General features: G+C 41.1%; 1 protein-coding gene across 1 annotated transcript in view; it reads right to left on the reverse strand.

Annotated features, from left to right (window-relative positions):
- efl1 (elongation factor like GTPase 1) overlaps positions 1–18071 on the reverse strand; it is a 112474-nt gene that overhangs the window by 90905 nt on the left and 3498 nt on the right. Inside the window, exons 6-8 of the mRNA XM_073464347.1 lie at positions 12900–13037; positions 11389–11603; positions 9735–9858 (exon numbers count right to left, since the gene is read on the reverse strand). Coding sequence (XP_073320448.1) covers positions 9735–9858; positions 11389–11603; positions 12900–13037 — 477 coding nt within the window. The remainder of the gene's footprint in view (positions 1–9734; positions 9859–11388; positions 11604–12899; positions 13038–18071) is intronic.

An 18071-nucleotide genomic window follows, 5' to 3' on the forward strand; every position in this document is an offset into this window, starting at 1 on the left:
AATTCCACATGATTGGGGGTGGGTGTGGCCAGGGGACTCCATAGCGCCACCTTGCGTCAATAAATTCCCGTGCAAATCATTTTTGATTGTCATGAAATTCATAGGACTCATAGGACCCATTGATTTAGCCACAAATTCGTTTTATTGAAATTTTTGCTGCAACAGGAAGTTGGCCATCTTGAATGGCGAGTGGCGATTGTCATTTTTCCAACACTTTTTAGAGCACTTTAAGATGTTCGCAGACTCACCAAATTTGACACATAGGTTGACGATCATGAGTACTTTCATTTGATGCCACAACTGCCCTCAGGTGTGGCACATCAGCTCAGTAGCGCCCCCTAATGGCTTTTCCCATTTGGTAAGTACAGACAAACTCCTACAAACACCAAATTTTGCACATGCTTTACCAGTCACCAACATTGATATCTGATATGGGTCTGGGCCTTTTAAGTAAAAAAATGGCTCCATAGCGCCCCCTGGAATATTTAAAACTTGAAGTCCCACCTCCTACATGCACATACGAAATTCGGTATGCATATGTATCATGACCAGATGCACAAAACAAGAATCAACACCCAAACCCTCAAACCAACAGGAAGTCAGCCATTTTGATTTGAAGTTGAGATTTCGCCACCGTTTTCACACATTTCCTGCCTCATACGTTAACGAACTTGCCCTACAGATTTAACACCACAGACTTCACATTCACTCAGTATCACCCTCAGACGTTGAAGATGAAAAGTTATAGTTAAAGTTTAAAAACGTTCACCTCCATTACAGCTGGTGGGCGTGACAGTGCTCCATTTTGATGCTTCGCCATGAGCAGGAAGTCCTTTTAACTTCAACATACAATTTCCCATCTACATCAAATTGGTCACACATGTAGAGGGGTTCGCCCTGAATACGTCTCTGCATCAAGACTGTGTCATATCTATAGCGCGCCCTAACACCGGGTCATGTGAACAACAACTTTCTCCAATCTTCATAAAATTTGCAGGACTCATCAATTTTGACAGAAATTCATTTTGTGCAATTTCTCGCCCCAACAGGAAGTCGGCCATCTTGGATTGCATGCGGCCATTTTCTTTTTTCCAACATACAATTTCACACCTACACCAAAATGCTCACACATGTAGAGGGTTTAACCCTCAATCCTTCTATGCATCAATACTGCGTCATATCCATAGTGCCACCCACTGGACACAGGAAGTCACTGAAGATGTAACTGTTGTGTTTTGTGTGACACGTATCCCGTTTAGGTAGGAAATTTCCACAGGCAACGGGCGAGCACACATCTGGGCGCGCGGCCTCCGACTGCGCCACAGCCCGACATACATGGGGGGGCGAGGGCCCATTCATCACTGCTTGCAGTTTTAATTAGGGCCCGAGCAGGAAACCGGCAAAGGCCCTATTGTATCTGTAAGGATTATTAGGGCCCGAGCACGAATCTCGTGCGAGGACCTATTGTATCTGTAAGGATTATTATGGCCCGAGCACGAATCTCGTGCGAGGACCTATTGTGTCTGTAAGGATTCTTTATTATTATACTTCTTTGTCCTTCCAAACGAGCGCATATTTCGCGGCCTGAACATACCCCAAAACTCACCAAACTCGGAACATACGTCACATGTGCGCGCCCACATCAGAATTCAAAATGATTGGGGGTGGGTGTGGCCAGGGGACTCCATAGCGCCACCTAACATCGGGTCAGGCCGCGAAAACATTCTCGGATCGTCTTAAAATTTACAGGAGTCATGGGTCTCGAGGATTTAGGCTGGAATTATTTTTGTCGGAATTTTTGCTGCAACAGGAAGTCGGCCATCTTGAATGGCGCGCGGCGATTCTCATTTTTCCGACGCTGTTTTCGGGACTTTAGGATGATCGCAGACTCACCAAATTTGTCCCGTAGCTCCCTACCCATGAGTAAGTTATGAGTAAGTTAATTCGGTACCACAACTGCCCTCATGCGCGGCACGACAGCTCAGTAGTGCCCCCTAACGCCCCCCTTATGGGTTTTCCCATTCATTTTTTGTCAAAAGCTTTCACCTCCGATTTACCTGGTGGGCGTGGCAGTGCGATCAATTTCGATGACCCCCTTATGGCTTTTCCCATTTTGTAGGTACCCATTTCTATGCCTCGTACTTTATTTAACTCGTCCTACAGATTTGATGCCACAGACTTCACAGTCACTAAATATCATCTTCAGACCTTGATGATGACACCTTGTCAAAAGCTTTCACCTCTGATATACCTGGTGGGCGTGGCAGTGCGATCAATTTCGATGACCCCCTTATGGCTTTTCCCATTTTGTAGGTACCCATTTCTATGCCTCGTATTTTATTCAACGTGTCCTACACATTTAATGTCACAGACTTCACATTCACTAAGTATCATCCTCAGACCTTGATGTTGACACCGTGTCAAAAGCTTTGGCCTTCGATATACCTGGTGGGCGTGGTGGTGCGGTCAATTTCGATGCCCCCCTTATTGCTTTTCCCATTCTGTACGAACCCAATTTCTAAGCCTCGTACATTATTTAACTTAACTTACTTTAACTAACTCGTCCTACAGATTTAACACCACAGACTTCACATTCACTCAGTAGCATCCTCAGACCTTGAAGATGATATGTTGTCAACAGCTTTCGCCTCTGTTACACCTGATGGGGGGGGGGTTTAACCCTCAATCCTTCTATGCATCAATACTGCGTCATATCCATAGCGCCACCCACTGGACACAGGAAGTCACTGAAGATGTCACTGTTGCGTTTTGTGTGACACGAGTATAATTTACACAGAAAGCCGGCGCCGCGGCTTCAAAAGAGGCGTGACGGTACGCGTCATAGTGATGAGGTGTTTTTTTCAAAGTGTTTCCCCGGTGTTTACCTGTTAATCTAAACATGTACACACTGACTGTTTATAATCATATGGATGCTGTTATAATGTGTTGTGATTGGGATCCTGACCCACCAAACATCCTGGAAAGTGACAAAGTTACGTTTTTCTCTAAATTACATAATCACCATCAGTAAACTTGACGCTGTCTGACTGACATGTTTTCTGGGGGAAAGTTCACTGAAGTCTCGGTGGAGGGCTGACATCGCGACAAACAGTTGGTGAGTTAAAGTTTTTTGCCGGGGACAGACGCTGTTTTTCGGGCAGAAATGTGACGAAGAGTCGGTAGGACCGACAGGCTGACAGACACTTCTCCACGTATAACTGCGGTATTTTTTTTCCTCATATAAGTTGCCAAAGACATGACCAGTTACTACGGTACTGTTGTTTGGTCCTGTAACGTTGCTTTGTGGGACATTTATCTATATTTTGTTGAGTGATGGACCTGTTTAGTTATCAGACAGTGAACACCATCAGATCGACACGCCCCCGCTCCGCGCCGCCTGCTTATCCGTTCATACTGGTTCGGTTCGCCAATAATGTGCCTCTGATACTACCTCCGAAGGCGCATCAGAGGCGGAGGGAAATTTCACCCCTCGCCGCATCTGAAACATTCACACAGAGGCGGATGCGGAGAATTGGCGCAGGATCCCCGCATGCAAACGGCAGTGTGAATGGGGCTAGTGACTGGGAAGTCTGTGGCGTGAAATCTGTAGGCCAAGTTAAATAATGTACGAGGCTTAGAAATGGGTTCCTACAGAATGGGAAAAGCCATGAGGGGTCACCGCACTGCCACGCCCACCAGGTATATCAGAGGCGAAAGCTTTTGACAAGGTGTCATCATCAAGATCTGAAGATGATATTTAGTGAGTGTGAAGTCTGAGGCGTTAAATCTGTAGGACTAGTTAAATAAAGTACGAGGCGTAGAAATGAAAAAAAATGAATGGGAAAACCCATAAGGGGGGCGTTAGGGGGCTCTACTGAGCTGTCGTGCTGCATCTGTGGGCAGTTGTGGTATCGAACTAACGTACTCGTGGGTTAGAAGCTATGTGCCAAATCTGGTGAGTCTGTGACCATCCTAAAGTCCCAAAAACAGTATCGGAAAAATTAAAATCACCGCACGCCATTCAAGATGGCCGACTTCCTGTTGCGGTAAAAATTCCGATAAAAATAACTACTGGCTAAATCGATGAGACCTATGAGTCCTGCGAATTTCATGACGATCCAAGAACTTTTTTGGTCACATGACTCGACCTTAGGTGGCGCTATTGAGTCCCCTGGCCACACCCACCCCCAATCATTTTGAATTCTAATAGCAGCACACTAATGTGACGTATGTTCCAAGTTTGGTGAGTTTTGGGGTATGTTCAGGCCGCCAAATATGCAGTAGAATGGAAGGAAAAAGAAAAAGAAAAAGAAAAATAATCCTTATAGATACAATAGGTCCTCGCACGAGATTCGTGCTCGGGCCCTAATTACTTGTGAAGACATCTTGCAGAAAACCAAAGCAAACAAATGAAATGTTCAAAGTTGATAAACAAAAAAACACAACATCCACAGCCGTCATACAGGGGTCACGTAAAATAATTCACATGTATGCAGTGACCTGAGGCAGCTGGACTAAAATAGGCAGAATTGGGTAAACTTCAGTTAAAATAAGTGTTCATAAAAAGGAAGAATGGTAATCATCATCATATTGACATTAATATCATATTTAAACTCCAAACTAACTCAGATTTAAAAAAGCCTGCCAACTCCTCTCCAGTTAGTTAGAACTGAGAGGAGAAACGTCTTCAACAAACTGAAACAAGTCCAGTTGCCTACAATACAGCACCTAGATTTACCATGACCTGGATGACTGAGAACCTTCATTAACTCAGATTAAGTTTTTATAGTTATTATATCAAACCAGTCCTTGTTGATGGATTGTTGTGATAGGCCGATGGAATGATTTCCATACATATACAGTGCCAGAATCTTCCTTTAACAATCCATTTACTTTCACTACATTAGATCATGTTGTGCATAGCCAATGTGGACTTATCTAGACATCATAAGTTTGCCAACATTAGTTTACTTTGGCCATTATAAGCTACTGGTTATACTGGTGCGTTTGACCCACAACTGATGGACAACTGATTACACATTTACATTTAATTACATTAATTTATGTTACACAAAAAGAATGTTTTTGTTGGGGTAAGTACCGAAAACACACACACACACCAACAAAATAAAAAAATCATGGGAAGGAAGGTTAGATACTGTAAAAGGTTGATTGATGAATTCGTGCTCAATCAAGGAGACTATAATGAAGAGAATTTCTTTGTTCTTTGATACAAAAGGGAAATATGAAAGATATTAAAATATCAATATCTCTATGGGAAGTAAGTCGCTGGTTGTCACACCTAAACTACCCAGGGGCATGGGTAGCAACATGGCGGGCGCAGCCAGACCAGGTGCTGGCAGGACAGGTGCAGTGCTGGCGTTTTTATTGTATGGATAAATTTTAACCGTGCTAAAACCCCCAGATATCAATCTGTCAATGAAGCTGGTTGACAATGCTCACCTACATAGAGTCTACACCGTCAGTAATGGGACTGATCAATCAAAGAGCAAACAAACAATCCATACCACACCGTATTTCAGATTTGGCAAACATACCCTGCCATCGACCTTCATCCTTCCTCGGCTGCACCGCCACACAAAGAAACACGGGTCTAAGGTCAGCATACAGCAGGGCAATGCTCTGCTTGTTACAATCTGTTTGTTGCTGTCTGGAGATGTCCATCCGTGTCCTGGCCCCCGAGGGGAGACGAGCCCTGCATGTGCCGTGGACAAAAGTCGTATGACGGCTGTTTTGCGGGCTCCCGAGTTTGACCTGCCTGCCAGGGATCCTGCGGTGTTTCTGGAGGGTGCGCCGAGTGATTCATCGAGGGACTGCCGGAGTGGTGGTGGCCTCGCACCGGCGGATCAGCGGTGTGGCGGTGAGGAGATTCAGGCCGCTGGCGTGTTCAACATCGGTGTCGGAGGGTCTACAGGTGCAGACTCCTCTCCATTCTCAAGTAACTATTGCTCCACTCAACAAGCTGGTTGCACGGACGGGGTCTGTGAATTACCAGATGGCCCATCTATCCTGTCGCCGCAACAACAATCTAAGCTGTCACCGGATCAAACCGCAAACACTGTAAAAAAATTTGGAAACTGCGAACTCCATGCTGGACAACATGCCATACACTGTAAAAAACAAGGTTCTAAATATAGCGATCTCGAAAAATCGGAAATTGAACTTATTTCAGACTGTCAACCACTCAAGAATCATCTGGGACCCAAAATCAAAGCCAAGGGGCATTTTAGGAGGACACTCAAATATAAGAAGTTTTAAATCTAAAAGTAATCAAATTCATCAGCTATTATTGGACTCCAACCTAGATTTCCTGTGCTTATCAGAGACATGGCTTAATGAAAATTCACCATCGTCAATATTACATGTCTCTGGGTATAATATTTCTAGAAAAGATAGAGTAGGTTCAAAGGTGGTGGAGTTTTAATCTTTGTGAAAGAGTGTTTTCAATGTCATGAAATACAGTGGTCTTGCAATGAACTTGAGTGTATTGGTCTTAACATGACTTTGTCTACATCTATGTCCGTTTGGCTTATTGTATTGTATCGCCCCCCTTCTTCCAATAATACCTTTTATGAACATTTTAAAAATATGTTAAAAGGAGTGTAATTTTAACAAGGAGTTGATTCTCATGGGTGACTTCAATGTCAATTGGGAAGTGAAATCATCGAGGAAATCCTTAAAACAGATCACTGATTGTTTTGATCTTACACAGCTGGTAAATGGTCCCACAAGAATTACAAAAACCTCTAGCACAAAAATTGACCTTATTTTTAGCAATAGGCCAATTCGAATCAATAAATCCTTTAATATGCTGACTGGACTATCGGACCACAACCTGACTCTGATAGCTAGGAAGCTAACCAAAAAGCGTTTTACTCCATTTGTCCAAGAACAGGAATCTTTGATTATTCCCAAAAACATGCAACATGGATTTAAAAGTGCTGTTCAAAACATCGATTGGGAGGCTGTACTGATGGGAAATTCTTTGGAAAATGACAGTCAAAGATTCACGCAAAAACTACAGAGTACAATTGATAACTTTACATGTAGACAAAGACGTAGGAAAAAAAATAACATAATTCCTTGGATGAATACAAATATCCTAAATTTAATGAAAAAACGAGACATGGCTTTAAAGATTGCTCTCAAGTCCAAATTAAGCAGTGACAGATACACCTTTACCATGCTTCGTAATAGGGTAGTTAAAGAGCTTAGGGCATCAAAGGCAAACTATTTTTTTAATATAATAGAAAAAGCAGGAGGTAATACAAAAAATATTTGGAACCAACTAATAAAACTAATGAGGCATAATTTTTAATAATACCAAATCAATTGCAATTTATGCCAATGGAACACTTTTGAGCAACCCAGCTGAAGTAGCAGTTGCTCTTAATCACTATTTCATTGATTCAGTAGACGATATTGTCAAGTGTTTTTCCCCTGCGCACATTATATCCAGCCAAGGTAGACATAATGAACCAGCCTTCAATCTAGAAACTATTACAGAGTCAGATGTTGAGAGAGTAATTGGATCTTTTAAGTCATCCAGAGCCAAAGACGTCATAGGTATGAACACAGTTATGCTTAAGGAGCTCTCTGCGTCGTTAGTATGTCCTATTACACAAATTGTAAACCTCTCAATTGCTCAGGAAATTTTCCCAGATGTTTGGAAACTAGCTGCTGTTTCACCCATATTTAAAAGGTGGTGATCAACAATCCATCTGCAACTACAGACCTATTAGTGTTTTGCCGGTGGTTTCCAAAGTGGCTGAAAAACTTGTTGCTGAACAAATTATAAATCATTTAAATACCAGTTCCTACAGTTTGCATTCAAATCAGTTTGGCTTTCGTACTAACCATTCCACGGAAACAGCCAATTGCTATTTCATTGAAAAAATTAAGTCAATGTTAGATAAAGGTGGAGTGGTTGGTGCCGTCTTTCTAGATTTGAAGAAGGCCTTTGATACCATAAATCATGGCATACTTCTTGGTAAACTCTCCACATTTAACTTTTCATCAGGGACCACCAACTGGATACAATCATATTTAACAAATAGGTCTCAATTTGTTCAAATTAAGACTCATCAGTCAGATGCTATTTCCTTGGCTGCAGGTGTTCCCCAGGGATCTATTTTGGGTCCGCTTTTATTTTCAATATATGTGAATGATTTGCCAACTGTGTGCCCTAATTCTAACACCATAATGTATGCTGACGACACGGTAATTTTTATGCATGGTAGCAGCGCAAGCCGAGTCGCTGATCAGTTAACCAACTCAATGCAACACATCAAAAAATGGTTAAACCAAAATTGCCTTCAGCTGAATGTCTCTAAATCAGTGTGTATGTTTTTTAGTAAAACTAAAATTCACTGTCCAGAGCCTGATGTGGTTGTAGATGGGGAGAGATTATGTGTTGTTTCAGATTTTAAATACCTTGGTGTGCTCATTGATAATAATCTCACCTTTAAAGAGCATATCAAAAAGGTTTCCAAGTGCATTAAATTCAATTTGGCAAACTTTAGACATATCCGCAGTTGCATGTCAACTAAGGCTGCACTAATGTGCATGCATTCAATGATCTTTTCCCACATAACATATTGTTTGACTACTTGGTCTCAAGCTAGCAACACTGCTCTCAAACCACTACTTTCTCTATACAAAAAAACCCTTAAAGTGCTGGACAGGAAATCCAATAACTATCATCACTGTCATATTTTATTGAAATATAAGTTGTTACATTGGGAAAACCTGATTAAATATTCACACTCTTGTCTTATGTACAAAATCATACATGGACTTGCGCCTCCTGTATTGAACCAGTTTATAAAAATGGCATCAACATCTACACGGAGTGCAGCTAGAGGAGACTGTGTTGTTCCGTTTAGAAAAAGTACTTTTAGCCAGTCTGTATTTTCAATCAGGGCTGCTCGTGAGTGGAACTCCATTCCAACTCACATCAGAAATCTTTCAAACTATGCCTCTTTTAAATATTTTTTAAAAAAGTGGCTAATTAGTGGTCAAAGCTGTCAACATTAAATTTTAGTGCTTAATCTTTTTCCCCACATTTTCTGATGCCATCCGTCATGTTGTCTGTCAGTTTATTAATCGTCTAGTGTTACTGTTGCTTTTTGTGCATGGCTTTTAATGTGTTTAGTGTTTATGTTTTGCTTGTTTGTGACCTGCTAGTTTTGTTATTGTGTCTTGTGTAATTATTATTATTATTATTATTTTTTATTATTTTTTTTTTATGTTGGTGTTGCTGCATTAACGTTGCTTCTGTTTTGTCTATAGCGGCTGCTGTTTGAGCTAAGTTTATGTTAGCTTGTGTGTGTATGTATGGACTTTTGCTTAGTTCTCTGCCTTTTAACCTTTTATTCAGATTTAGTTTTCTAATCCTTTAATGTATTATTTGTATGTCGATAACTAAATCATTTCATTCTCTTTTAGGGTGACTCTTAACATCAGTCCAGGGACAGCAGATGTAAAATAGCCTTTTGGCTAATTCTGGCATGTTTACATTTGTTAAAATGTTCTTATTAATGTGCATTGTCCCTGATTATTAAACATTTAAATAAATAAAGAAATAATGGGCCCAGAATTTTCAATATTGGTGCATCCTTAATTGTAGCATTTGGTAAACCTCAGATTTATTTCTTTAAATCTTTCTTTAACAGTTTAGGAGAAAAGAACATGTAAGTTCATGGTTACATTACCTGAGCTCCTTTGATGATCTTCTTTGCTTTTGCATTGAGGTAGAAATCTCCCCACAGGGTTTTCAGCAGCACCTCTGCCTTAATACCCATTCTCTGGCTGTAGATGTGTGCAAACTGTTGGATGCTACAAAACACAAAATCAAACTCTTGATCTTCCACTTTTCATGCAGGTTCACTAACAACAACAAAACATGTATCTTTATTGTAAACGATGCTACAGTGTTTTGAGTTTTTTTTTTTTTTTTTTTTTTAAATTGAGCTTATCATCAGCTTAGAGTAAATTGGAGAAGTTGAAACTGCTTTAACCGAATCAGGATAAAAATGATAGTAGTTGTCTGGATTGCAGCTTCCTCCTCCTTTGCTACAGACAGTCAGCATGAGTCCTGGGTTCAGAGGTGAAGAAGCTGTCTCTGTTGGGACTTAATTTGTTTATTTATAGCAGAGAGTTATCACAAGGACACAGCTACACTCAGAACTAGGTCTTCATGTCCTCATCATGGACTGTCATACACCAAATTACCAGTGCAGCATGGAGACGTTATATCACTGTGTTTGAATCTGAAGCAGAATTCTTTTTTTTAATGAAAGCTGAAGAGGAAATATTTTACTTCATGTCCTGAACTGAACAAAACAGCGAGGCCTTTTAAAGGTAACAAACAGGTTGGAGGTTGTTCTGTAATCATTTTCAGGGTCATATAGTATCAAATGAACTAAATCTAAGTTGATAGCACCATCTAGAGGACACTTTAAAATGTATTTAATGATACTGAATTAGTATACAGTGAAATTTATTTTGGTATTGATTAGGTTACAGGGTTGTGACAGGACTAAGCAATTACAAGGCACTGGAGCAACAATAAACTGGGTGCCCATATGGACCCGTTTCAGGTCAAACATTTTGACTTGTCAAAGCAGGAAAAGCACAGGTGGGACATCAATGATGGCTACATTCCATTTAGATAAGCAGGTTCCAGGGCTCTGGTATTTTGCATGCTCATTCACTGACAGGGCTTACTGGGACACTTCATAGAACAGAGCTATTGTTCACATTATTGGTTCCACCTGTGCTTTTCCTGCTTTGAAAAGTCAAATTGTCTGCCGTGAAAAGGGATCTCCGACAAGTTTTTGTTGATTCTGGCTGACTCTTTGCACAAAAAATGGTGAAACAAATTAAACTTAAAAGCAGCTTCTTTCCCCAGGCTGTAAGACTCCTCAAGTCATCCTCAGCACCACACCATAAAAATACTTTTCATCTGATGACTAATCCAACCCTGACATGGGTTTCTTGTTGTACATTTACAGTATACACTATTTAAGCAGCTATCATCTGAAATAATAAAGTTGTTAAAAATAAGGCAAAAGGCTCCTCTACAAGACGGCGCCGCAAGATGCGTGAGCCCTGTTAACGCCACTTATAAAATGTGGTGCTTATAATCAAATAAATCAGAATTTAATCAAATCAACACAAATGACTTGCTGAGAAATGATCATGGAGTATTTAGTCATTCAGCACTTTTTTGATATCAGTGCCATCAGCCTCCAGTGAAACTGCTGTCTGTGGTTTTAACACACGTGTCATGCGATCTCTCTCAACAACAACAAATAACGGAACAAATAAAAAAAAAAAAAAGACAAGAAAAGGGACCAGTCTCACCTGAAACCCCATCCATCTATGGCGCTGGCAAAGACCACATTTCCTTGGTCAGGAGAAAAGTAGAGGTGGGAGTCGTCGGTGTCCTCAAGCCCGGCGCTCCAGTCGTAAACTTGATCTCCACTCAACGTCTCACTTGCTTTCTCCTCCTCCTTCTCTTTCTCTGCTCGCTCCTCTAGCACTTTAGATGTGAACAAACTCCCTGTCACTGCGTTCACCTACAAGGAAGAACAAACACAAACACTGAGTTACGATGGTCTACAAAACATTACTAACCTTTTTCATTCTATGAGTTTATAGAAAATACAGTCGTTACGACCCCAGAGGTCGTATAAATGTTTCTATTGTCTCTGCTTAAATCACCCTCTCTGTTACCTGTGTGTGTGTGTGTGATTGGTTGCAGGTGTGTTTGAGTGATTGTAGGTTGTCCAGGGAGCTGATTGGTTCCTGCCCCGAAGCCAGGAGTTTAAAGGCTGGCTCTTCCCAGTTCCTGGGTGCTCTCTTTTCTCAGCCAGACTGCCAGCATGTCTGTTTGTGTGTGAGATGTGTTTTTAAATAAAATCTTTAAAAACGCTTCTCTGCTGGTGGTGCTTGAGGGATGGGAAGAGGGGAGTCTCATTTTCATGTTGCGCCAGGGTTTCCCCTAGGCCTTGGTCGTAACAATTGGGGGCTCGTCCGGGATTTGAATGCCCATGAGGTGAGGTTAATGTGGTTCAGTTTTTTTTTTGTATTAGTGGCCTTTGGTTAAGTGTAGTGGTCATCTCGTTTGTTAGATATTTTGTCATTGTTGCTGCATGTCAAGTTGTGTTTTTGACTGAGCACCCTGACTAGATAGCCGCCGGGCAAGTTCAAGGATTTGCCACTTTATTATTTTGCCTTTCTTATTTTTGGTGGTAATTCTGAGTGGGGGCCCGCTTCAGCGTAATACAGTTGACTAGATTCCTGGTCTTCGGCGATGTACTGAGTTCAGTGTTTAAAGACGGCTCGAGCTCGGCAAGCCACTGAAGACTAGCTAGGTGAGTTAGCCATCTTGGTAGGCAGGTAAAGTTTGGGTGTCTCTGCAGTTTGTTTTCCTTCGTTCTATACTTTGCACAGCAACTTGGTTTTTTGTGAGATGGCTGCTTTTGTTTTGGTTACTTTATTCACGTTGTGATGTGTGGCTGTAATTAATACTTTTGTGCAGTAAACTGGTGGTTTGTGACCTTTATGGTGGCTGTGCTCCACTTTTGTTGGGTCACTTGTGAGTTTAAAGGCCGGCTCTTTCCAGTTCCTGGGGGCTCTCCTCTCTCAGCCAGACTGCCAGCATGTCTGTTTGTGTGTGAGATGTGTTTTTAAATAATGCTGGTGGTGCTTGAGGGATGGGAAGAGGGGAGTCTCATTTTCATGTTGCGCCAGGGTTTCCCCTAGGCCCTGGTTGTAACAACAGTCACTTCAGACAGTGTCTTGTATAACAGAGGCCTTATAATGAAGTATGCTGAATGTGGCCAGTGTCATATGAGAGCTGGGCCCCTCACCTGCCCCAGGATCTTCTGCAGGTGGGTGTAAGCTTCCTGAGAGGTGAGCTTCAGCTCCACGATGAGTCGGTCCATCTTATTGATGACCAGAACAGGCCTGATGTTCTCCAGCCACGCCTGACGCAGCACAGCTTGTGTCTACAAACAGTAGACAAATGCAAAACAGGAAAAACCATGAAGCAACATGTAAGCCTGCATTTCCATCCACAAGGACATAAATAAAACAAAATAAATACCATTTAATACAGTTTTACAGAATTTATAGAATTCAAATATTTATGCAAACACTGTGATAATAGATCGATTCTATAAATACACACTGAAAGACGTTTTTTTAAAAATGTGTGAAAGAAATAGGCAATGGTAAAATAATGATATAAAAGTAAATACATTTTATTAAATATTTTTCATAAAAGCATCTAAACATAACAAATAAACATCAACAAAAGTTAAAACACCTTAAAGGAATAGTTCACTTTAGAACGAAATTCAGTCATTATCGACTCACCCTCATGCTGATGAGAAGTCCGGTGTAGTTTCTTATTCCTCAAAGTGCAGCTGGAGACCCGCGGGGGTACCCTCCTGCAGCAAAAATCCATATAATGGGCGTAAATGGTGCCTGAGACGAAAAGGTCCATAAAACTACACAAAAGCTTTGTAATATTCCTCCATACTGCTCGTCCGCTGCAATCCAAGTGTCCTGAAGTGGCGACATCCATAGTTTACTCGAAACGACGTCATTTAGTACATTTTTCTAGCCTAAACAGTCACTATACTATATCTGCCTGAAGGCAGGCTCCCGCACAAAGTTTCAAATCACTAGTGCAGGCAGATCCCTCTTGTGTTTGTGTGTCGCTCGGTTGCTCACAGCAGGATGTAAATACCGGTGTGTATCTATTGCGAGTCTCGTTGATCTTGTCTGGCGTGGCTTCCATAGTGCAAGCGGCTGTGAGGAAGACTCGCGTGAACACGGAGCGTGCCTCCAGGCAGATATAGCATAGTGACTGTTTAGGCTAGAAAAATGTACTAAATGACGTCATTTCAAGTAAACTCTGGATGTCGCCACTTCAGGACACTTGGATTGCAGCGGACGAGCAGTATGGAGGAATATTACAAAGTTTTTGTGTGGTTTTATGGACCTTTTCGTCTCGGACACCATTGACGCCTGTTATATGGATTATTGTTGGCGGAGCTGCACTTTGAGGAATAAAAAACTACACCGGACTTCTCATCAGCATGAGGGTGAGTCGATAATGACTGAATTTCGTTCTAGAGTGAACTATTCCTTTAATCAAGGGTCAAAAAATTAATTATTTGAAATATAACGGTCTTTTGGTTTGTCATAAGAGTTATAATATTTAGGCTTGGGAAGGACTTACAGAATCTTTCCTTAAGTATGTGAAATTTATCAACTGAAGGTGTATGATTTGTCCTGTAATTCAGAGGTTTACTATCACATTTGAATTTAGAAATAATTTATTTAGGCATAATTGTTATACAGTGCCCAATTTTGTTATAAACAAAATTCTGCATGTACCAGTTGCATTGGATGTATTAAGGAAAATCCAGGTACAGTGTCAGAGGCCAAGCCGACTAATGTCCACTTTAGCCCTAAGCTACCTTGAATGGAGATAAAATTATATAATTGTGTAGTTCTACACTTGCAAAATGTTATCAACCGAATGGCTCAAGTTCTGATGGTGGGACGAGTCATTTGGCAGAGATTATCTACTACGGGAGTGACGATACACTCAGCTCACGAGACGAGACCATACACGATACTGAACACAGAACAAGAAGAGATGATATTTTAACACTATTTTTAAGAAAACTTCTTAAAAGTTTCATTTGATTGAAAGTCACAAAATGCAAAACAATGCAGGTTGAAATGTTTTAACTAGTAATCATCTTGTAATGAATATCTTCAGTTCTACTTTGAATTATCATATGCAGTAAAAGACACAAACAACTCAACTGACTGGCTTCTCTCCTGTATGATTTTTCATGGGTCTCTTCAGACCTTATAACTGTGCATGAACTATGCGTGAGCTTCTAACTTCTAGTTGAAGCTGTGTGTGACCGTCGAACTGAACTTCTTCCCATAAATTGAAAATAAAAAATGAAGTTTTTCTTTGTCTTATTTTTTAAATGCAAACAATATTCAAAGTAGGACTCTCTCAATACTTATGGTGCAAAGACAGACTGACCAAATATCTCTTGGCTGGCTACAACTACACTGCCCAACCTAAGGTATGGTCATGTTCTTTTATCAATATGAGCATGTCTATGTTTTCTGGCAGCAGTCGAGTCCTTAGGGCACTAACTATGTCTCCTGTAGTTGAAAAGACACGCTCACTTGGAACGGAGGTAGCAGGGATGCAAAGGTATGCTATCTTTGTAGAGGTTCAGGATCATTGTGTGAGTAATATGCGTGGGTGACGGGATGGTGTACTTCGGTTCCAATGTGTGGAGGAGTCACTGATTTTCCACCACGGGTGTGACAAGATCTTGTGGCATGAGATCTCGTCACACCCTTATTATCCACCGTTGTACAGCCGCTTCTTTCACAATGTTAGCTTATGGGAAAAAGTCATTTTGTGCCTGCCCGTGTACAACGTGATGTTGTAATTACACCGTTTGGCCACTCTATCAAATTGGCTTCAAAGTACTGGACACTTGCTCAGGGGTTGTACAGTTGTCATCCTGTAACCTAAGCATGAAACTTCTGTCACTGGACAATAGGTGGTTATATACTGTATGGAGACGGATGGTAACCCTTGTCTCTAAGCTGGTCTTTGGAATCAGTGAAAGACCTCCTTGATCAGAGAGAGGAGTCGCTCACTTGGCCGATGCTTCACAGTTAGGTCATGTGACAACACTAAAGACAAGGGGAAAACCAATTAGCGGCCCTGGCCAAGTATGGGGCTGATATTCTGCATTTCCAAGTATCAGTATGGTGATTTTTCTGTCAGAGTGCAGATAAAATAAACAATATAAATAAACATGTGCTAATATGGCTTGTCATACAATGTCCCACCCACAACACTATCTGATTGGTAACACAATTAAAAGCCTATAAACACTGAACAATAAGGGTGCTCCGATCAGGATTGTTGGTGCCGATCACTGATCATCGAGTGCTGGAAGCAGTATGAGCCAATACCGATCGCCAATCACCAATCAAAATCTTTATTTTATTGTCACCTAAAGTTGTTACTTATTAGTGGCATAGTTTAGTGGCATCAAAATGTTGAGGAAATAAATAATTATATTTAATATATTTATATATAAAGAAAAAAAGTGAATAGGACACGGAATTCAGTAACACTGAGGGGATAACTCTGTGTCTCAGTCTTTGTAGTGATGTATTTGTCCCCTGAAGCCAGTACTCCACCACCTGGCCACTACCTGTATCTGGTTACTTTCATCTCTGACACAAGATTGATGAAATTTACTCTGATGTCAAGTGTCTGTAACTCCAAACTCAAAGTCAACTGTTCTCAGCAAACATAGTCTACTTCAGTATACTTATTTAGTGAAAACTTGTTGTGTTGTCACATTAAACTGCAGTTCACTGTTTAACACTTCATGTTTCTCTGAACAGAAGTTCTCAGTCCTGCTGTGAATCTTTAGCTCAGTAAGCTAAAAGCTGTTAGCTCAGTCAGCTGTTAGCTCTGGTTGCTGTTAGCTCAGTCAGCTGTTAGCTCTGGTTGCTGTTGGCTCAGTCAGCTGATAGCTCTGGTTGCTGTTAGCTCAGGTTGCTGTTAGCTCAGTCAGTTGTTAGCTCTGGCTGCTGTGAATTCAGTCAACTGTTAGCTCAGTCTGCTGTTAGCTCAGTCAGTTGTTAGCTCTGGCTGCTGTTAGCTCAGTCAGCTATTATCTCTGGTTGCTGTTAGCTCAGTTAGCTGTTAGCTCTGTCAGCTGTTAGCTCTGGTTGCTGTGAATTCAGTCAGCTGTTAGCTCTGGTTGCTGTTATCTCAGTCAGCTGTTAGCTCTGGTTGCTGTTAGCTCAGTCAGCTGTTAGCTCTGGTTGCTGTTAGCTCAGGTTGCTGTAAGGCTCTAAACAAACAGCGTCGCCTCCACGCAGTACAACAGAAAATATATTTATCACAAACAGACAATCCCAAATGATAAATTCAATGGACTTCTTCTGTCTCCAATGGAGCATGTCTTCTCCTGCTGTTACCATAGAGCATGTCTTCTCCTGCTGTTACCATAGTTATCTAGTGCTAGTTATAATCACTGGCTAGCCACTCATTGCGAGACCTAACATTGCGAGAATTGTTCTGCGGTACCGGTCCATCTATCTACTCAGTCACAAACAGCTTGCAGGACCTTGCTGATATGCTGGTTAAACCAAGAACCAACCACTGAAAATCCATATTGATTTTGGCAGGAGGGAAGTGAGCAGCAGAGTCCTGAGGTGTGTGTGGCTGTGACATTTTAGCAGCGCATAGATAAACTGTCTCCTGTGTTTATCGATCGGCTCTTCTGATCGGGTTCTATAGAGACCACAGATCAAATTTTTTACAACATATATCAGCTGATAATGATCGGTGCCCAATCAATCGGAGCAGACTGAAAAGTCTGAATCTGCAAAGTAACTAGTGTGGAGAGTGGAGAGGAAGTATAAAGTAGCAGAAAATGGAAATACTCAAGTAAACTACCTGAAAATGCTGAGAACTGAGAACAATACTGAGAACAGTACTTGAGTAAATTGTACTTAATTCATCACTGGTTGTTAGTTTCATTTTTACTGCAAATGAATATCGGTCCCAAATATCTGTTTTCAGTCTCCTTGATTTTTAATAATCAGTATCAGCCCTGAAAAGGTCATATCGGTCGACCCCTACTTGAAACCATAAGCCATAAGATGAGTAAGCTCTGACATACTAGTAAGTGGACCTTTATGCTTGGATCATAATCTTTCACATAGTGTTGTCGCAAGTTCAGAACTACATTTTATGCTTAAATTATTTTTCAGTCCAAAACAATTTTATCCCATCAAAATGGGAGGCTGTGCACAAAGAGGGCGATAGTTCCTACACCGTTCATCAGAAGTAAGCACTTTAACCAGTTAAGAACTAGCCTCTATTTTGTGTCTCTGCTCGATAATGAACAGAGTATATCTCTACAACTACAAGGTCTATTTGAAAAATCAAGGTATCATAA

Source organism: Pagrus major, chromosome 4 (genome assembly GCF_040436345.1).
Source record: "Pagrus major chromosome 4, Pma_NU_1.0".
In the NCBI taxonomy this organism is placed as follows: domain Eukaryota; kingdom Metazoa; phylum Chordata; class Actinopteri; order Spariformes; family Sparidae; genus Pagrus; species Pagrus major.